Source organism: Musca vetustissima, unplaced genomic scaffold, assembly GCF_032173495.1.
Source record: "Musca vetustissima isolate MV318-11 ecotype Yass unplaced genomic scaffold, APGP_CSIRO_Mvet_v1 utg5359, whole genome shotgun sequence".
Classification (NCBI taxonomy): Eukaryota; Metazoa; Arthropoda; class Insecta; order Diptera; family Muscidae; genus Musca; species Musca vetustissima.
The window spans coordinates 53687-76497 of NW_026874808.1; the positions used below are offsets into that span (position 1 = coordinate 53687).

Consider the following 22811-nt stretch of genomic DNA (forward strand, 5'->3'; position numbering starts at 1 on the left):
AGGTCCTTCAGATAGCTGTCGCCCAGCTCCCATCGATCCTCACTGATAAACCCGTCGGGGTCAACTCGGTCGATGATCGCTACCCGCAGATCTTCCGGAACCTCTTTCGGATCAGCAGAGTCGCTTTGCTCCGTTGTAGGTGTCTGGGCTACCTGTTTCGAGACAGCGTGTTTTGTTTTCATCCCACAATCGCTGCTCTTGGCAGGTTTCTCCTTCGACGCTACCGCCGAAGCAAAAGAAGCAGAGCTCTGTACGGCCGACGACTGCGTGGGCCTCTTTGCAGCAGGTTGTTGCTCCTCCGAGGACCTCATTCTCGTGACAGCCGTGGGCTGTGGCCGAGATTTGGCACCCAGGGTAGCAGCTACTGCAGAGGTATGCCCAGAAGACGCAGGCACCTGTTTCACGTTCGCTACCTTCTGCTTGTCCACTATCGACTGCCCAATTGTTACCGCCTTGGCTGTCAGCTTTGGGAATTCGGCAGAAGGTGGATTGACAGAGGGTGGTTGTGCCTTGTTGGTCTTCTTGGAGGCCTTTTTACGCGCTCTCTTTCGGGCCGACTTCGACAGTCCCCTGCCTTCTGTCTTTGTGGATTCTGATGTCTGGGACGTCTCAGTACTCAGTTTACCCTTTGGGGGTGCTGAGGGCTTAGACGTCTCAGGCATCAGCTTCCTGGATGTACCGGGGCCATCAGCAGGTTTCTCCTTAGAAGAGACTACAGCTGTAGTCCTAGTACTGGGTCGGGGATCCTATCAATCAAGAAGTCCCTCTATATATCATCAGGATAGTTCCTAGAGAACTTCCTAATGAGTTTGAGGTTCCTCTTGATTAACAGGAACTCCTTCCCCGTGATGGAGTCGCTGTCCCGTCCAATGTATCGTTTACAGAAATTTACTGCTCTCCGATACATTTTCTTGGCAGCGATCTCCTTAGCGTCAGCTTGTCTAGCAGATACTGGTACCGATGAATCATCCATCTTAACGATGGGAGCCTCATCGGTACCAGCATCTGTTTCGACAGCCAACTACCTGAGAAGCCTCGCGACGTCACTGCAGGCCGTGGAGATTGTGTCGATATCTTCAACCTCGCCAGGGTTTACCTCCTTAGTCAGTAACTGAGAGGACCCTCCTGGCTTCAGAGGAGACACCATGGTTGCTACTGTGTTTATCACCGTAGTTCTAATCACCGTAGTTTCCATGATGTCATCCTCGTCCGACAAGGGCGAGTCATCCCAGAGCTGATTTGGGATGCTCTCCTGACTGAGGCGGAAGGAGCCGGTTTCCTCTAGAAGTTCGAGGAGAAGATCCGACTGCCTCTCCAGGCTTGCATTAACGTCGTCGAGAGAGGGACAATTGACTAAAGAGAGGTCCAGGGGGATTGCTTAAAAATGTGGAACGCTTCACGATTTTGCGTGTCATCCTTGCGCAGTGGCAATGGCTTAATTATAGGAAAGATGTGGAAGCGATAGAAATATACATTTGATAAATTTTCATTCATGTTTTTCAAATTTTATTGTGAGGATTCAAAAATATTTCATTTTCAAAATAAATATAATTTGTTTGTTTACATTTTTCTGTCAAAAGACACTGACACTAGTAAAACTTACAACAACAAATTTCCAAGTGGTTGTTGTATCGTTTGTTGTACAACAACACTTGCTGTTACCTTCTATTATTATACCATGGATCAATATGTAACAAATAATATAGTTGATTTAAAAGGATGTAATTATGTAAAACATGCTTAATCAATATATATCAAAATGTTATAGAATGGGGTTTTTTCAGCTATGAAATGCATATTTTCCGATCGGCGCAATCGGTTATCACCGTTAAATCGGGAGTATATATTATTGGTAAAAACCGGCGGAATCTTCAAATACGAGTTGCATCAGATTAAAATTTTACTACTAGACGCCCATTTTTAGTCATAAAATATTTATAATGTTAAACTGTAGTTTGCTAATATAATATTATTAATTTTTGTAGTGTTGGCTGGTTATTCGGGATGCCATTTATATTTAGTCAGGCTGAATACCAGTTTGTTATTTTTATAAAAAACAACTATTTATTAGTGGGGAATATATGGCATTGTCCGCCGAGGGGTAAGACAGGGAAGACTATAGTTTCGGATCTCGCCACTGATCCTAATCACCCTTAGATTTTTTGTTGGGATATTCTTCCCAAAAGCTTCTTTACAAAAAAAACCTTTCATACCCAAATGCCTCTTGTAACAGATCGAAGTACTTACATTACCAGCGATACCACCCCAATGAGAACTGCTTTTACCCACCTTTTTTCTCTCCCAAGTTATTTATGATCGAGGATTTTATTCTCGAGAAATTTATTTTTCTATTGGACAGAATTCCTTGCGGATATTCATGATCGGGCTTATTATTTTCAGTTGGATTAATCATACAAAAATAACTATAAAAAACATTTAAAGAGATTTGTTTCCTAAATTATTTATTGACTTCGTTATATCGATACTTTTTTGTAAACATTGAAAGTGAACTTAGCTTAAACTACTCCAATCTAAATTAATGTATTTGTGTACGCTTTTGGCAATTTACAAATCTATCCTTACATAAATTAATATTACTTGTATATATTACACCAAGGAAATGAGTATTTAGAAAAATATGCATTATGTGTCATTTTACAAACTACATGTGTTTAAGTAAAAATATTATCTACGATTTTGATACAGTAAATATGTTTTCATTGAATGAGGCAGATGTAATTGTTGAACCCGATCCTCTAAATGGGCGCGACCAAGTTCATGTCGAATTGTTCTCCTACATAAATCCATTAAGGGCAGTGGTTCCGCTGAAAATGAAAAAAAGGAAACAGCATTAATAAAATTATTTTATTTATTCTTAATCGTTGTGACGAAGCTATTTAACAAATAAATATCGCAAAATGTTGAAAACTCCAAATCTGCACATAGTAGCAATATTTTAAAAGAATTCATTTTGATGAAACATTAAACGTTTATTGATTTAATTCATATTAAGAAAACATTACTTTTTGCTAGATTTGTCCTCCTAGATAGTCAACCATGAATCACAAGGGATAAAAAACGAGTATTAAAAACTTATCCATACAAAAATTAAATATTGCTATGCGTTGACATGTTTATATTATAAAAAAATCCACTCAACGTATTCGTTAAAAATGTTAAAAGACATAAATCTGGAGCTAATTCACATTCACTAAAAACAAACAATAAATTAAATAAAATATAAATTGGAAGTGACAATTTTACTATACCATATTAACATCAATTGGTATACCACATTACCTGCATATTGTTTAAAATCGCCTTTGATGCAATTTTAAATTTTACTGCAGTCTAATCTGATAAAAAATAAAAAATGGCAATCCAAAAACAAATGGGTATACCAATTTACCATCACTTACTCTATCTTTTTTTTTTTTTTGAAAAATATTTTTTTTATTGAAAGTAAAAAATAAAAATATTTGAATAACAATTTATGTAATAATTTGTATTCTTATTATTTGTATTATATGATAATATGTATGATTAAATCTTTATTGAAAAACAAAAAATAATATTTATTCATACAAAAAAAGATAAATAAATAAATTGTCTGTGTTCCGGTTACGATTTTTAGTGATACAGCTACGATTTTTAGTGTTCCGACCGGGGTATACTACGATTTAATGCACCGACCGCGATACACTACGATTTTTTGTGCTCCGACGTTTTTAGTATACCAAAATGTGGAACATTACGAATTTCGTTGTAATCGGGAATAGTAACACTAACATATTGTTTTATGTTTGTGTACTGTGTATTGGTACCGTTTATTTGGGAACATTGATGACTACATGCATGCTTTTTACATTGGAAACACTTCGATTTTGAGTTTAGCGACAATATTGGTCGGTTTCAGAACCTACAAACATTTGTTATCAGTCGAAATTGTTTCCGATTTTAAAATAGCGTCAAAAAAAGGTTCTCGTTTGTTAATAGTACAATAAAAAGTAATACTAAATATAAAAATATTTCAATATGACACTTTTGTTCTGTTCCAGTACTTTTTTATAGTAAAACTAGTAAAAGTGATTCAATTCCAATCTACTTTGGGAATTTAGTAATTAATATATTTTTGTAAAATTTTGTTGCTGTTTCCTTTTGAAACTTTTTTGAGGTTTGTTTTGAAAATATTTCATAGTTCAATATACCAATCAGTCCTATTCATTAGAGCCTCAGAAGCTCTGGTTAAATTCGACGCTCTAATACTAATATAATTTTTTTCGAAAAATCCAAAATGGGCCATTGAATTTTCATCCCTTAAAATAAGGCAAGTTGCACAGAGGCGATGTCCCACGGTGGGGAATCTATCGAGACCCCAGCAACGAAAAGCGGCTCAAAGGTCGGAAATGCCTGAGAAATATCTGATGCGAAACATTACAAATGTGCTTTTTCGTATCTTCTCAAATTCGTGGGGCGAGACGCGAATTTACCCAGTGGGTTTAAATTGTCTATTCCTTTGAATATATGCCAAATAAATCCTCATAAAGTAGGTTAACCCGGTAAAAAATTCTAATGTAAATGTCTTATAATATTAGTTTAATTATGTAATATAAATAAATAATGTGTTTTTGTTGAAATGGGCTGCTACACGTATATGTAATAATGGTTGTGATCCGACATTTAAAATTAGGGATAGAGAGGAGGTCATTGACTTAACCTCTCAAATATAGATGACTACGTCATCAGAAATTGGAGAGTATCTAATGAATGTTCCTTTTCAGATCATTTGAAGATTTTCTTCGAGGACTTTTTCGACGGAAGTAATCAAAAGCCTTATAGAAATAGGAGGAGAACAACGTGGGAGAAATACACGGATCTAACGAACTCCCAACTGACTCTTAATACAAACTTAGAAACAGCTGTGGAACTCAATGGGGCCGTGGACAATCTAACGGACGTCCTTCTCAGATGACATAAGGAATCCTGTCCGATTACATACCCTGGGAAAAAATCTCAGCCATTGTGGTGGAACAGGGAACTTTGTGAGCTCAGGAAAGCGACCAGACGACTGTACAACAGGGCGCATAAATCAAAACTCGATATTGACTGAAACTCCTATAGAGCTAGTTTCAACAAATACAAGAGTGAAATTAAGCGTGCAAAGAAAAAGTCTTGGATAAATTTCTGTGAGTCGATAGAAACTCAGCCTCTCGCAACTCTAGATTTGGATCTCATTGGCAAGGTAGTTAACAGAAATAAGATACGCTGGGCAGTCATTACGTTCAAACCATATAAATCACCAGGACCAGATGGAATCACACCGACGATGCTTCAATTTGCCTCGCCAAGTATATATCTGATCCTTGAGAAGATCTATACGGTGTGTTTGACTCTCTCGTGCGTTCCTGATCTATGGAACGAGGTAAAGATTACTTACGAACTAAAATGGCAACTCTGCTCGTATAGAAGTGTTTTGTGCGTGTCTTTTAAACCAAATTATTAATTATTCATTTAAACGTGTCTGTAGTGGCGTATTAAGTGTTTATTAGTGTTTTTTCCACAAAATTTAATATTCTTAATTTGGAAATTGTGAAGTTTTTTTTTTAAAAGTGTTTTTAAGTGTTCATTTGTTTTTCCAAATTTTTCCAAAAATTGTATTTGGTTTGTATTTTGGTATTTATTTCTCCTTCTTGTTTATTTTATTCCTTCGTTGTTTTTGTTAGTTTTGACATTTGTTTTATATTCCCCACTTGATTGTCAGTACTAAATTTGCTTTCCTTAGCATAATTTCAAATAAATTCTCGTTTTTAATGCATTTAATGGTAGGCAGTTTGATTTTATTGCGGATAAGTCCAAAGGTCTCCGTTGTTCTTGCTTAGAATGTAGGGATCTAGAGGTAAATTGTCATCGGCTTTTTAAGGAAACTAGGTCAGAAATTTTAAATTTAAAAAATGTTTCAATTAGGTTTATCAAAATTTTGAAAAAATCTAAAAAAATGGTCAATAAGTTTGAACTTCCCGAATGCTCCCCTAAAAGGAAAAAATCAGTTAATATTGCTAGTGGTCCCAGTTCATCAAATCTAGGTCCAGATAACTTAATTAGTCTGTACTCGCCTATAGTGGCAAATTGCCCCTCCAATATGGAAAGTGTAATTCCTGAAGGTAATCAATTGCCTGCTCCGGTTTCTATTTAAATTTAGCTACTGATCTTAATTCTGAATCAACTTCAGCATCTACTTCTGCAACCTCAAAAAAATTATCCTCACCTCCTGCTATTGTTGTCAATGGTCAACCTTCAAATGCTGTTATTCCCCCTAATGTTGCTAATATTGGAACTGGACCATCCTCTTCAAACCAATTGGGTTCCACCCTAACACCTCTATTGATAATATCCGTGAATATGTGAAATCTAAAATAAACGATTTATCCGATAGTGATGTAAAAATCTTTAAATTCAATTCATCTCAACCTCGGGATATTGCTTCATTTAAAATAATAGTTCCTAATAAATTTTTAAATTCTATAGTAAACAATTCGTTTTGCCCCGATGGTATCTTGGTAAAAAAGTTCGTTTTCAGGGAACGTCCATACATTCCTAGAACTGTGAGTATTCCACCTGCTTCAAAAAACTAAATATAGTCTTACCGATTCTATATCAAAATGTTAGAGGCCTTAATACTAAATTGAGAAATGTGTTTCTTAAAAGTTTCCATAGTGATTATAAAGTAATTATTTTTACCGAGACATGGCTTAAACCTGATGAACTCGATACAGAGGTATTTTCCGATAATTATCAAGTTTTTAGAAAAGATAGAACATCTAAAAAAGGAGGAGGAGTTCTTATTGCAGTTCATAACACGATTCCTTCTGAATTTGTTGAAGTTTCAGTTGAATTTGTCTCTGCAAAATTGACATTTCTTAGTAACACTATATTCTTAACTTGTTCTTACATTCCACCCAATTCAGGAGTTGAAATATATTTAAATCACGCTAATTTTATTGCAAAAGTATCTTCGTTACTTTATAACAATTCTTCTTTAATTTGCATGGGAGATTTCAACCTTCCAGGTGTCGCTTGGATCCCGGGCGATAATATATTGGATTATGTTCCCTCGACTTATCCAATTGTATTCGATGCTTTTTGGGATAAAATTTTTGAACTCTGCCTTTACCAGGTAAATGACGTATTGAATGTTAAATAGAAACTATTAGATTTAGTATTTTCGTCTACGTTAAATATCTCAATCTTTAGAAGCTCTCCATATGTAATTCCTGAAGACATTTATCATCCTACACTCACTGTGAATTTAGAATTGAAAAATAATTCTTCTAATACTGCGCCCGCAAAAACTTCAATTATCAGACGTAACTTTGCTAAAACTAATATTGTACAACTACGTTCCTCATTGTTTTCAACTATATGGGATCTAAGTGGTGACATCGATTCGTGTGTATCAAGATTTTACGAACTACTAAATACTTCTCTAAATAATTATGTTCCTACTGTTAACAAATTGAATGATCAGAGTCCTCCCTGGTTTACACCGATTTCATCCTATTTAGAGGATCGTACCCAACAAGTTTTGTTCAGTGATTCCTTTTCTAAAGATATTGTTGTTTCCTCTGGAGTTCCGCAAGGAAGTCATTTGGGTCCGTTATTTTTTGTTCTTTATCTAAATGATCTTCCGAGTTCCATTCTTTATTCCAAAATACTAATGTATGCAGATGATGTCAAGCTGTTTTCGCATATAAATACACTTAATTCAGTTTATTTACAGTACGATTTGCACTCACTCTTTAACTGGTGCAGTGCAAATGGAATGTCTCTTAATTTAAAAAAATGTAAGAAATTTTCCGTATTCAGATCACATCCAATACAAACCGATTACTTTATAGGGTCATACAAACTGGACAATGTTGATTCTTTCTCTGATCTTGGCGTCATCTTAGATCCTAAACTAAGGTTTCATCTTCATATCGATTCGTGTGTTAATAAACCAAGTCTTTATTAGGATTCATTAAACGCTGGTCTAAAGAGTATGTTACTAAAAGATTATTTGTTAGTATTGTCCGCCCAGTCCTAGAATATGGTTGCATTCTTTGGAGTCCATTTTATAAATGTCATTGTGATAAAATTGAGTCAGTTCAAGTTCAGTTTTTAATCTTTGCCTTGCGTGGCCTAAATTGGAACCCATCGAAATTACTTCCACCTTATAAAAGTCGCTTATTGTTAATTAATCTTCCAACACTAGAAAAAAGACGTTTCATGTTAAGAGCATTATTTATTATTAAATTAACACGTGGTCTGATTGATTCACCTTTTCTTACGGGAGAAATAATTTTTAATGTTCCCTCTCGAAGAACACGTAATTTTGAACCGTTGAAATTGTCCATCGCGAGAACTAATTACGAACTAACAACCCAATGAGGTCCTTATGTGTAATATATAATAGCATAAGTAATGTTATATGCCTAAGCAGTCCATTGCATGCTATCAAGAATTCTATACTGGGCTTGGAAATAGTAGACCCTAAAATTTGAGCAGCAGTTGCCAAATTTTATATTGTAGCTTTTGTTTACTGTTGTCTGTTTAATGTATGTTAATGTAATGTCTGTTTAATGTATCTAATTCTAATTTATATTTGTTGTATTATTACTAATTGCCGGCTGATGATCTATCTGTAGCCAGTGTTGTTAAACCACTACTAACCCGCCTTAGTCCGGACTTTGGTGTGTACGTGCTCCCTGCGTATAGGGAGGTAGCCCCCTCGGTCGGCAGGGGCGGGTGTGAGAGGCGTGGGAACGAACGAAAAAAAAATACTAAAGTGGGGAAACCAAGCCAGTCTGCACCAAAGGACTATAGATCCATCGTATAGACCTGTGCTGCTCATCCCTTTACATTTTCGTGACAACAAACCACGCGTATTCTCTCTCAATTTACATTTGCCGTTTGTTTAGCATTGGCGGGAGAGTAACATACAAATACCAATGCAAGTATTATGAACATCACTGGTATAGACAACACCTCTCTTAACAATTCACAACACCCATACATAAAGGGCAAGTCTGTAAATTCTGCACTGCACGAGGTGGTAAGTTACATTGAGAGGAATATGGAAAATTCAAACTTTACGCTGGCCGCCTTCCTAGATATAGAGGGAGCCTTTGACAACGTTAAACTTGAGTCCGTAAACCATTCACTTAAAAAGGTTGGCACTCCTGAAACCCTTACTTGTTGGTTATGGCAATTGGTAATTAACAACGTACTGATGGAACTGGACGGAAAAGGTATCAAAGTCGTAGCTTATGCGGACGACATGTTGATATTGATTTCCGGAAAATTCCCGTCAACAATCTCGGAACTTATGCAAAGAGCCTTAGTCCTGATTTATATTAGGTGAGTTTACTTGCGGCAATTCTTATTGTTCTCTTTTGAACTTACTTCATGCGTCTATACAAGGCAATTCGGCTGCAAAAATATATTTTCTGAATTGAAATATTTCTTCTGAAATGACATTACAAACAAAATATACATATATATATATATATACATATATACGCTGCCACGCTGGGCCAAGACGAACGGTCTTGGTGTAAACCCAACAAAGACGGAACTGGCAATGTTCACTACGAAGCGTAAGCTCGGCGTTTTTGCTCCACTAAAACTGGATGGAGTGCAACTTCATCTATCATCTGAAGCAAAGTACCTTGGCACAATCCTGGACTGTCAATTACGACGCAACAGGAACGGGCGAAGAGGGCTGATTGCACTCTATGCATGCAAGAATTCCATTGGGAAAAGTTGGGGGCTAAAACCATCGACTAACACTGGTTCTTTCATATGGTTCTGTTGTTTGATGGAACTACCTGCGACATCCAGCAAATTAGATAAGGTACAAAGAGCCGCCTCGATTTTAATAACATGAGCCATGAGGATCACGCCACAGGCAGCTCTGAACGCAATGCTGAACTTAAGGCCTCAGCATTAAGTGTCAGGCCGCACATAGTGCCCTAAGGCTGCATGAACAAAATCTTTGGCGAAGTTGTACCTTTGGGCATGGTTGTATCTTGAACGAACCAGGTATGACAGTGGACCAACGCGTAAAACTAATCGACTATAAATCACCAGTCCTGATATTTGATAGAGACGACTGGAAACGGAGAAACCCTCATCTGGACGGTCTGGCTTTCTATCCAAGATGGAGGAAGGTACAGGGGCTGGCGTCTACTGTGAAAGGCCTTGAGTTAACCTACAAGCTGGATAGCAACTGTAGTGTTTTCCAAGCTGAAATCTTCGCGATTTGAAAGGCAGCGGAAATGATAAAAAGTCTGGATGCAGAGATCGTTGAACCCGTGACTATTCACAAAGATAGTCAAGCGGCTGAAATAAGAGTAATGACAGGAATCTACTGATCATTGCAATATCAGGGCCTTTACCAGTAAATGGGACCATGATGTTAATGATTGCTGTAGACTCTACGTTGACGAGGAGGAGACGGAGACACTTGAGCATCTCTCGTGTCGCTGTCCAGTCCTGGCTTACGGACGGCACAGAATAGTGGGTGCTCATTTTCCACCGAGTCTTAGTTTCATGCCAACAATGGAACCTGCTCTAATCTTAGTTTCATAGCCCAACAACTTAACAAAAAGTACACCAAAGATCCTAAGGGGACTGATATTGATAACTTTTAGCAGGAAGATTTTCCACCCAAAATATATCTGATTAGTTAAAAATGAAGAAAAACTTTAAAATATCGAATACAGTAAAAAATGGACCGAAATATCTCATTTTCAATACAAAAAATCCCATAAGTAACATCAATCAGAATTTCTATCTTCAATACTTTTTATACCCTTCACCACACTGTGGGTATTATGTCTTTTTGCATATGTTTGTAACAGGCAAAAGGAATCGAGATAGACCGATGGTTCCTTTTGAGAATATGCATAGAACACTTTCCATGTATTTTTGTTAACCAAACAGTTTCTAACGTAATATATATTTTTTCTGCTTAGCCTATGTTTTGTCTTACCTTGGATATAACGAACTAAAGAATTTGGCAACCCTGTCGTGATTGTTGATCAATTTTATTGTGCTCCGTAACCTTTTGTTTTTTTTTGAAAATATTAATATTTTGTGATAAAATACGTGTCTGTGTATTAAAAAGGCTTTGGAAGTGTTTTTTTTTTTAATAATTTTGTGCATATTGTACTAATTGGTGTGGTAAATCATTTTTGATTAGTGCTATAATAATTGTATTTTCTCAGTCTAATTATAATAGTCACCTTTTTGTTTCATTACCTGTGTGTTCCTCTTGTTACATTACTTTTTTAGTTGTTGTAACATAACATTTTTTCTCTTCTTTCTTTCTTTTTTGTTTAGTTGTCACTACAGAGTTGCCAACACTTTGCTTTTATAAAAAATTTAAGGAATAGAAATCCCAGATATTTTTATTTGTAACATTATTAAATAATAAAAAAAGTAATTAAAATCATTAAAAATGTCGTGTCCCTACGAATTGTGCTTTGCCTTAATCAATGGCATGTAAAGTATGCCCGGATTAATGCAAGAGTAGTGGATTCAATTAGGGAAAATGTTGGTGTTCGTTGGTGCTGCGTGCATTGTAGAAAACTTTCTGTCGACTTTTAAAATTTTGTAAAAGATTTGCGATCGGAGTTAGCATCGATAAAAAGTGAATTCTCCTCATTATCGACCCGATTTGAAAACTTTTCTTCAATGTTCAAGAAGTACCAAGATCTTGAAAAGTTTGTGTCATCGCCGTCAGTTTCTGGACAGAAACGCAAAAGATCTACGAAAAAGGCGCCAGGTAAAACTTTGCCTAGTCGTAAAGCCTTGGTTTGAATCTGTTCGTGGCCAGTCGTATGCTAGTGTTGTGACGGAGGCAGCTACTGAAGTCAGAAAGGATACATCGGAAGGAACAATAACCCCTAAAATCATGAGTGTTGCTATCGCCAGATTGGAGACAACTACTCATGGAATAAAGGAGTTATCACTTCCTTTATCTGATGCGTCTTCAGTGGCTGCTCCCGTGGCTTCAACTGGTATAATCCCACAAACTTCCCAAAGACCATATATGTCCGATTGGGACAACATTTTGCACAGCGCACTGAATCAGGTCCATGCTTATATGTGCAAATTTTTTTGGAATCGGTTCAGATTTAGATATAGCTCCCATATATAGTTTCGTCCGATTTTATGTGAATGATGCACCAAACTCCCAATATTGGTCCGATTGGCTCAAAATTTTGCACAGAGTTCTGAATTAGGTCCACACTGATGTCTGTGAAGTTTTCTTAAAATCGGTTCAGATTTAGATATAGCTCCCATATATAGTTTCGTCCGATTTTATGTGAAACCAAACTCCCAATATTTGTCCGATTGGGACAAAATTTTGCACAGCGTACTGAATTATGTCCATGTTGATGTCTGCGAATTTTTGTTAAAATCGTTTCAGATTTAGACATAGCTACCATATATAGTTTCGTACGATTTTTTGTGAATGATACACCAAACTCCCAATATTTGTCCAATTGAGCAAAATTTTGCATAGCGAATGCAATTGAAGAAAAATTATGTGTGATAAGTTTTGTTGAAATCTGTTCAGATTTTGATTTAGGTCTTATATATATTTTCGTTCCATTTTGTGTAAATGTGCACCGAAGGGCCTATGTCTGTTTGATTTACACGAAATTTTGGCAGATGGTATTAAATTAGATATAGAGTGATAACAAAAAACAAATTTTCTATGCAACGGTTGCTGAATTAGGTCCATGTGCTTATATATAGCTCCCATACATAATTTTACTCGATTTCATACAAATGGTACCAAAGAATCCAAGTCAGCCCGTTTGACATGCAATTTTTAATTGATTTCAGAATGGTATGTGTATGGGGTTTTTTTAATTGGTTCAAATATCTATCTAGATAGCATATTTAATTTCGCCCGATTCCATGTCAATTGTCCTCCAAAGATTCTATTTCTGTTCTATCTACAGGATATTGTAGATGTTAACATCTCTTGTATGTACCCAAAGTGGTGAAGGGTATCATATAGTCGGCCCCGTCCGACTTTGAACTTTCCTTACTGGTTTACAAGAGTGTAGTTAGCCATAGTTACATGTGAGCAGTGTTGCCAAAACTTCGTTGGGGAAAAATGCTAGATTTTGTTGAAAAAAATGCTAGAAAGTGCTAAAATTGTTAAAAAAGTGCCAGAAAAAAGTGCTAAAAATTTCTAGAACAAAATTGTTAATATTTAATAATGAAATATTAATCAGAAACCCCATTTATTCTTAACGGTTATTCGTTGTCGATTTAACCATGTTCGTCCGATTGAGGTCGCAATATTTAAGTCAGAGCTTTGGAATTTTGCACATACGTTGGCACTACTGCTATGAGATTTGATATTGGAAATGGAATATATCGGTCGTTTTTGGGTACACCATACCCCAATATTTGTTTTTTAAGCTTTTAGGCACATTTTTATACCCTTCCCTGTGGTACAGGGTATTATGCCTTTGTGCATATGTTTGTAACAGGCAGAAATAATCGAGATAGACCTATGGTTCCTTTTGAGAATATGCATAGAATCACTTTCTGAGTCGATTTAAGCATGTCCGTCCGTCCGTCTGCCCGTCTACCCATGTTAAATTGTAAACAAAGATTTTAGGTAAATAGCCCACTAAAGTTCCTATGTATCTTTCGAATTGCACGAAAGTTGGCACAGCGTAATTAATAAAGTCTAGAATGATGTGTGAAAATCGGTCGGCTCCCATATATAGCTTCGTCCCATTTAAGGTAAATTGTGTACCATCTATCTTTCGATTTGCACGAAATTGGCATAGCGTACTGAATTAAATCTAGAATGATGTGTGCTAAGTTTCGTGAAAATCGGTTCACATTTAGATATATCTCCCATATATATATATATATATATATATATATTATATATATTATATTTTGTATATTGTGTTCTACCTGGATATATAGTCTTTTTACTAGAACTTATCAGTATTGGTCCACTCTTAAGGGTAGCCCTCATCAATTGCTTAATTTGATTGTTTAAATTTTGTTTTTTTTTCTATTTTTTGTTTTAATGGGATTTGAAGTCTTCCTACTAAAATATAAATGCTAATAATGTCCAAATTTGGTTAAGGTAAATAGCTGTAATTTTACATTGCGTACAAATATGAATACAATTATCAATTTTCGTCCCATTTGCGTACTTTTAAGGGCTTATAATCTCATTCCCAACAGCGACTTTAATATAAAAAAATATGTTTGTCGGAATTTTTCTATTTGGTATTTATAAAGGGGTACGCTCGCCTTTTCGGTAATCTAAAGTGGTTATAACTTGGCATTCGGGATTCCCGCTGAATAAAAACCTTAAAAAAATTCGTAACAAATTAAAAAATGCTAAAAAAAGTGCTAGGTGCTAGATCAATTTTTTTGGTGCTAAACGAGTTCAAAAAGTGCTAAATCTAGCACTAAAAGTGCTAAATTGGCAACACTGCATGTGAGTAGCTATAAGGGTCAATTTGCTTTCCGTAAAAGTCATAACACTACTGGATTACTTCTAAATATGACAGATATGATTAACACTAGAAGCCGAAGGCAGTCATTTTGACTGCTTTCCAATTTCAAGTACAAAAGCAACTGTGCATTTAATGACACTTTTTGTTTAAATATGGTGACTTTTTGTACCTCATAGAATTGCGTTTATTATAAAAAAAATCACCAAAAAAAATGCTAGAAAGTGCTAAAATTGTTAAAAAAGTGCCAGAAAAAAGTGCTAAAAATTTCTAGAACAAAATTGTTAATATTTAATAATGAAATATTAATCAGAAACCCCATTTATTCTTAACGGTTATTCGTTGTCGATTTAACCATGTTCGTCCGATTGAGGTCGCAATATTTAAGTCAGAGCTTTGGAATTTTGCACATACGTTGGCACTACTGCTATGAGATTTGATATTGGAAATGGAATATATCGGTCGTTTTTGGGTACACCATACCCCAATATTTGTTTTTTAAGCTTTTAGGCACATTTTTATACCCTTCCCTGTGGTACAGGGTATTATGCCTTTGTGCATATGTTTGTAACAGGCAGAAATAATCGAGATAGACCTATGGTTCCTTTTGAGAATATGCATAGAATCACTTTCTGAGTCGATTTAAGCATGTCCGTCCGTCCGTCTGCCCGTCTACCCATGTTAAATTGTAAACAAAGATTTTAGGTAAATAGCCCACTAAAGTTCCTATGTATCTTTCGAATTGCACGAAAGTTGGCACAGCGTAATTAATAAAGTCTAGAATGATGTGTGAAAATCGGTCGGCTCCCATATATAGCTTCGTCCCATTTAAGGTAAATTGTGTACCATCTATCTTTCGATTTGCACGAAATTGGCATAGCGTACTGAATTAAGTCTAGAATGATGTGTGCTAAGTTTCGTGAAAATCGGTTCACATTTAGATATATCTCCCATATATATATATATATATATATATATTATATATTATATTTTGTATATTGTGTTCTACCTGGATATATAGTCTTTTTACTAGAACTTTTCAGTATTGGTCCACTCTTAAGGGTAGCCCTCATCAATTGCTTAATTTGATTGTTTAAATTTTGTTTTTTTTCTATTTTTTGTTTTAATGGGATTTGAAGTCTTCCTACTAAAATATAAATGCTAATAATGTCCAAATTTGGTTAAGGTAAATAGCTGTAATTTTACATTGCGTACAAATATGAATACAATTATCAATTTTCGTCCCATTTGCGTACTTTTAAGGGCTTATAATCTCATTCCCAACAGCGACTTTAATATAAAAAAATATGTTTGTCGGAATTTTTCTATTTGGTATTTATAAAGGGGTACGCTCGCCTTTTCGGTAATCTAAAGTGGTTATAACTTGGCATTCGGGATTCCCGCTGAATAAAAACCTTAAAAAAAATTCGTAACAAATTAAAAAATGCTAAAAAAAGTGCTAGGTGCTAGATCAATTTTTTTGGTGCTAAACGAGTTCAAAAAGTGCTAAATCTAGCAATAAAAGTGCTAAATTGGCAACACTGCATGTGAGTAGCTATAAGGGTCAATTTGCTTTCCGTAAAAGTCATAACACTACTGGATTACTTCTAAATATGACAGATATGATTAACACTAGAACGCCGAAGGCAGTCATTTTGACTGCTTTCCAATTTCAAGTACAAAAGCAACTGTGCATTTAATGACACTTTTTGTTTAAATATGGTGACTTTTTGTACCTCATAGAATTGCGTTTATTATAAAAAAAAATCACCAAATTTAAAAAAAAAGTGTCATTAAATGCACTGTTGCTTTTATACTTGAAATTGGAAAGCGGTCAAAATGACCGCCTTCGGCGTTCTAGTGTTAAGAATCATTTGAATTAAGAATTATTAAAAAACTCAATAATAATTTTGATTTTTCCCGTTTCCTCGTATACTGGTTTCTTCAATGACGCTTCTCTTACATGTGGCGTTCTTCAGGGTTCTATTCTAGGCTCCTTGCTTTTTGTTTTTTCTTACCGATTTTTTCGGAATAATTTTTTTTAAATAAATAAAATAACAACTCCCGAGGGAGTTGTTAGTCTCCTACCGCGCGCATCCTCAGCTGGCGGATAGGGGGGAGGTGGATGATCATACTAATCCGTTACAATCAGTGTATGCTGTAAGTAATGGAATAGTCATCCTGCGATCGTGAGCAACAATCTCTTGCAGATGTGGGTGTCTTGGCATCTGTAGTCGAAGGTACAGCTACAAGCACTCACCCTTCGGGCAAACACCAACTCGAAGTTTAGGAACCACAGGGGAAGAGCAATCTCGACCCAGCATTCAGAGACAGGAGGGGGCTCAACTTCGAACTCTGAGTCTGATCATGATAATCAGACAAACATAACTGTCTTGGAGAGCCGGAAGAGAGATGAGGTTGACAAGATGATAGAGGAGGTGAGTAAAAATATCGCCAAACTCACAACCAGAAAGAAGAAAGCACAGGAAACAGGTAACGAAGTTCTAATTGGTAGTGATGCTAACTCACATCATATTGCGTGGGTGTGATCATGATAATCAGACAAATATAACTGTCTTGGAGAGCCGGAAGAGAGATGATGTTGACAAGATGATAGAGGAGGTGAGTAAAAATAACGCCAAACTCACAACCAGGAAGAAGAAAGCACAGGAAACAGGTAACGAAGTTCTAATTGGTAGTGATGCTAACTCACATCATATTGCGTGGGGTAGTACAAATACTAACAAAAGGGACCAGACCCTTCTAGATTATTTGAATACTAACGATCTAATAACCTTTAACATAGGCAATAAACCTATGTTCAGCAAACTTAATAGATGAGGTCCAGGAATGGAGAGTCTCAGAAGAGTACTCCTTTTCTGGCCACAAATATATTATGTTAAAAATCCTACGGCCACCGCCGAAATCCATATACTTTTGAAACAAGTCTAACACTAACTGGATAAAGTTTGGGAGACTAGTCAATGAGAGGTTAGGGCACCAAATTATGAGTGCCTAGACATGAATGACATAGACAGAAACCTCAACAAATTAACGGAAGTAATTGTAAAGAAAGTTGTCCTCTTCGAGAAAGGAGATCTGCCTTTGAATTCGGAACAAAGGAAAAGAGGTTCGAAAGCTTTACAACAGAGCACGCCGAAAAAACTAGTTTTCTGGGACAACTTCCCCGATAAACGGAAAGAATACAATAAATAGCCAAGAAACGCCAAACGCAACTCCTGGAATCTGTTCTGCGAACAGGCAGATAGTGTCAACGAAGTTTCAAAAATCAAAAAGTTTCTATCCAAGACCCACACCCAACCCGAAACTATAGTAGACGGTAAGGTTAATACGATAGTAACAATCACTAAGGTTCCTAATAATTGCTCACTTCCCATCGAACACACCGACAATGGACGATGTCATGGCAGACAGGGAAAGATCAGAGGAACCTATTATCGACAATTCAATTGTGTTAGAAGCCATAAAATAACGTCTTCCCCGCGTTACTACAAAAAGAGGCGGCATTTTTATCACTATATTTAGCCGCACTCTTTAATGCATGTTTAAGGTTGACGTACACACCAAAAGCCTTGCAGGAAGCCAGTGTAGTCTTCATACCCAAGCCCGGCAAGGCTTGGGTACAATCGACACCATGAAAAAGAACAGTATACCCAATGATACGCTGAAATACAAACAACATGCGTATGTAAGGGGGAGATCAGTGGAAAACGCTATACATGAGGTAGTACACTATATTGAGTTTTTCTCCAAGACCCGCACCCAACCCGAAACTATGGTTTCTAATGAATGCTCACTTCCCATCGAAAACATCGACAATGCACGAAGTCACGGCAGATAGGAAAGAAATATCAGAGGAACCTATAATTGACAAATCAATGGTGTTAGACACCTTAGAAAGCTTCTCACCATTGAAAGCGGCATGACCGGATAACGTCTTCCCCGCGTTACTACAAAAAGGGTCGGAATTTTTATCACCACATTTAGCCGCACTCCTTAATACATGCTTAAGGTTGAAGCACACACCGAAAGCCTGGCAGGAAGCCAGGGTAGTCTTCATACCCAATCCCGGCAAGGCAAACTGCGGCACACCAATCAGCCAATAAGCCTAACTTCATTCCTACTCAAAACCATGGAACGTACAGTCGACACCATGATAAGAAGCAGTATACCCAATGATACGCTGAAATATAAACAACAAGCGTATGTAAAGGGGAGATCAGTGGAAATCGCTTTACATGGGGTTGTATACTATATTGAGGGCATCGTCGCTAAGAAGATGTATACCAATAAGCCTAACTTCATTCCTACTCAAAACCATGGAACGTACAATCGACACTATGATAAAGAGCAGTATACCCAAGGATATGCTGAAATATAAACAACAAGTTTATGTAGAGGGCAGATCAGTGGAAATCGCTTTACATGGGGTAGCATACTATATTGAGGGCACCTTCGCTGAGAAGATGTATACCTTAGCGGTATGCATTGACATTGAAGGGGCCTTCAACAATGTCAGCACTAATACGCTTAACCAATCCTTAGATACCTTCCAAGTTGACCGGGCAATCATAGACTGGGTTAACTAAATGCTAAGGAATAGATGGATAAGCTGCAGCATACATGACATAACAATCAGAGACAAAGTAGGTCAGAGAACACCACAGGGAGGGATGTTGGCACCGCTCCTGTGGGTAACCACCATAAACGGGCTCTTAGCCGACGAAGGATTTGAAATAGTCTGTTATGCAGATAACGTTATAATACTTCTTAGGGGAAAGAATCCAAACTTACTATGCAGGAAAGCCGAAACGGTGCTAAAAATCGCATACGATTGACCAAAACCGAGGGGCTTAAACGTAAATCCGAACAAAACGGAGATATGTCTGTTCACTAGAAAGACAAAAATAGGTCAGTATGAAGAGCCCATCTTCCAAAACAAAACGATAACCATATCAAACAATGTTAAGTATCATGGAGTAATTGTAGACAAGAAACTTAAATGGAAAGACCACATACAGCAAAGGGCTGAAAAGACCCAAAGATGCTGATGTTTCTGCAGAAGAGTCGTAGGCTCTAAATGGGGTTTCAATCCAAAGATGATACACTGAATCTATTAAAGCGTTATTAGACCAATTCTAACATACGCGTCAGTTGTCTGGTGGACAGCAATGGACAAAAAATGTAACGTAAAAACGTTGCAGAAAGTTCAAAGGACGTGTGGAGCAATGCGTACAACAAATTATATATGGGCAATATTGCCAATTTTTTAACATAGCTGAAGCGGAGGTTCACACCTTTAAATCTCGGGAACTACTTAAGTATATGAAAAAAAGTGAATAGTTTTGGGTTAATTGATCTGTCGTTGCAAACTGCTCATGATATTGACCTCCAAACTTTATTTTAGTGGAAGCTGTGTCTACTTTAATGTAAAAAAATGTGAAAAAACAGGTTGAGGCGAACCAGTTTTTTTATGTTCTCTATCGATTTGTGACTAAGCCACTCATTGCACGGCCTTCGTGTCAAAATAAAACTAGAAGCCAACAAAATGGGGACTACGCCCCTTATGTATCATTTTTCAAAATTTTAACTGCATCTACCTTTAAATGATGCTGACATTTTGAAGCTCGATTTTGAGTGTTTTTTGAATTTTAGTTCTAGCATTAATACGCGAACAGGAATTTCTAAAAATCAATTATACGATTATTGTAGTCGCGAATCTGCGTAATTTGATATGTATTTTGTGTATGTAGCATACACAGCTTCAGAGTAATACTCATCCGAAGGTGCGAATTTTGTGCGATCAAATTTCTAAAAAACCTATTTTTCGGGCCAAATTTTTAGATCTGTCAACTGAATGATATGGGTACCCGCGATCAATAAGGTTTTTTCCGTTTCGGATGATATAAAATCTTCTTCGTGAAAATCCATCTACTAGAACGGCGGGAACTGGCCTTCCAAAAACACGAAATTTGGCAAAAAATGTTTTTGAAAATATCGCGAATTTATTTGCGTTTTCTGTGGATCATTTCCGCTTCAATAAATAACCTCATACGGATTTTGATCTTTTTCGAAAAAAGAACTTTAAAAACTTCAGCCGAAAGAGAGATGTACGCAATTTATCTCAAAAATAGATTGTGATGGCACATCCATGGTTCTTAATGGACCACATTGAAATCGGTATAGATCGATGTATTTTTATAGGGTGCACACTGAAATCGGATGCGCGTTAATGGCATCTGGAGTTTTCGGAAATTATTCGCGTTTTACGGTTTTTTGGGTACTTCAATGTAACGTGCGGCACATCTTAGCCGTCAAATGAAATTTCGCAAAATATATATGGATTGGAAGATAAACTTCAGTACTTCCTGGAAACCGCATGCGCATCAAATGATTTTGAGAATTACGCGATGTAGACGCAATTTATCTCAAAAATAGTGTGAGCTGGCACATCCATGGTTCTTAATGGACCACATTGAAATCGGTATAGATCGATGACTTTTTTTTGGGTGCACACTGAAATCGGATGCGCGTTAATGACATATGGAGTTTTCGGAAATTATACGCGTTTTACGGTTTTTTGGGTACTTCAATGTAACGTGCGGCACATCTTAGCCGTCAAATGAAATTTCGCAAAATATATATGGATTGGATGATAAACTTCAGTACTTCCTGGAAACCGCATGCGCATCAAATGATTTTGAGAATTACGCGACTTAGACGCAATTTAAAATGTATATTTCATAATATTATTTTATTTTAAGATTTATTCCTATTTATAGAACCCTAAGATTTATCGGAAGGGTCTTGATATAATCCGCAAGGCGTATACTTATACACAAAAAGTGATTATTATTATATATGTCAATTTTTCAGCGAAATTCGGGTAAAATAGCAGAATAACCCCAACATTTTTTTCTGAAATTTCTTGTATACAATTAAAAAAATAAATGTGATGACATTATTTTTTCGAACCAAAAACTAATAATTTTCCTCAATATCTTGTTTTGTTGTCGCTGTGATTTACAAACAGCTACACGGACTTGTGTGATTTTGATATCATTTGATTCACCATGGTGTTTAGATTATGTACATATTTTTAAATTAATTTTTAGGTGTGTGTATGTCATTAATATAATGAAAATATTTACGTAATCTCCTATATTTTCATTATTTTTCTCATATTTCGCGAAGATGTGCAACTTTTTCGCGATTTTTATAATATATTCATATTCTTATTTTACGGAGGAAGATATATATCAACGTTTTTGGTCAATATAATAAACGGCGTAATTTTAAGAATTTTTTCTTATGCCCAAAATTAAAACCTCGATAACTTTTGCGCGCATCAACCAAAAATTTGATCGCGAACGGTTTCGGAGTCAGAACATTTTTCTCTATATGTGTACCAAAAATCATTGATGTGCCACAAAAACAAAAAAGCTGATTTTTTGAAAATGGAATATTAAAAAATTGGCAATATTGCCCATATACATCCAATTGACATCCAAATAAAATATGTAGCGGTGGTTACTTGCTTAAGACTTAAAGCATTGGACGAGTGGATAGGACACAACACACCGCACAAAAACATTTTACAGGTAACTACTGAGTCAACATTCAATACTATTGATTCAGATGTACCTGAAACGAGAGAAGTGACACGGTGCGAAACCAGATAGAGAACAATGGAATAGCGGAACAGAAGCCGCCTGGTTACTGTTGCTACACAGATGGCTCTCGATTAGGAGGAAAAACTGGACTGGGACTTTTTATCGAAGAACCGGGTACCGAAATTTCTCTTCGTTTTACAGATCACAGCACGACCTTACAGGCGGAGGTTCAAGCTATAACCGAGTGTCTTAACTGGTTAACTTCAAACCAAGGACAAAATACAATAAATATTATTACGGACAGCAAGCAAGCTAAAAAGGCAATTTCTTCCGAAACAGTTAAATCCAAAACTGTACAGGAATGTATAAATATCATTAATAATTTCTCACAATAAGGACCTATACGAATTATATGGGTACCGGATCACCAAGGAATCATATGCAACGAGATAGCTAATCAACTAGCCAGGAGCACTACCCACAATAGAGGTGTATACCGCCAAACCCTTTAGCGAGATACGCCAATAAATGAGGGAATGGGCAAATGAGGTGAAGAGATGAAGAGGGGACAGGAAAAATCACCAAAATCGTATGGGGCGACACAAGACAAAACTAAGAAAATCCTAAC

General features: G+C 36.4%; 1 protein-coding gene and 1 non-coding gene across 4 annotated transcripts in view; both read right to left on the reverse strand.

Annotated features, from left to right (window-relative positions):
* Positions 1–1380: 1380 nt before the first annotated feature.
* Positions 1381–1532, reverse strand: LOC133336797 (U6 spliceosomal RNA). Its single transcript, XR_009754559.1, has one exon. It is a non-coding gene; the product is annotated as a U6 spliceosomal RNA (small nuclear RNA).
* Positions 1533–2668: 1136 nt separating this feature from the next.
* LOC133336771 (protein gustavus) overlaps positions 2669–22811 on the reverse strand; it is an 82046-nt gene continuing 61903 nt past the window's right edge. For all 3 annotated transcript variants that reach the window (XM_061545063.1, XM_061545067.1, XM_061545055.1), the window contains one exon: positions 2669–2825. In XM_061545063.1, coding sequence (XP_061401047.1) covers positions 2686–2825 — 140 coding nt within the window. In that variant the 3' untranslated portion in view covers positions 2669–2685. The remainder of the gene's footprint in view (positions 2826–22811) is intronic.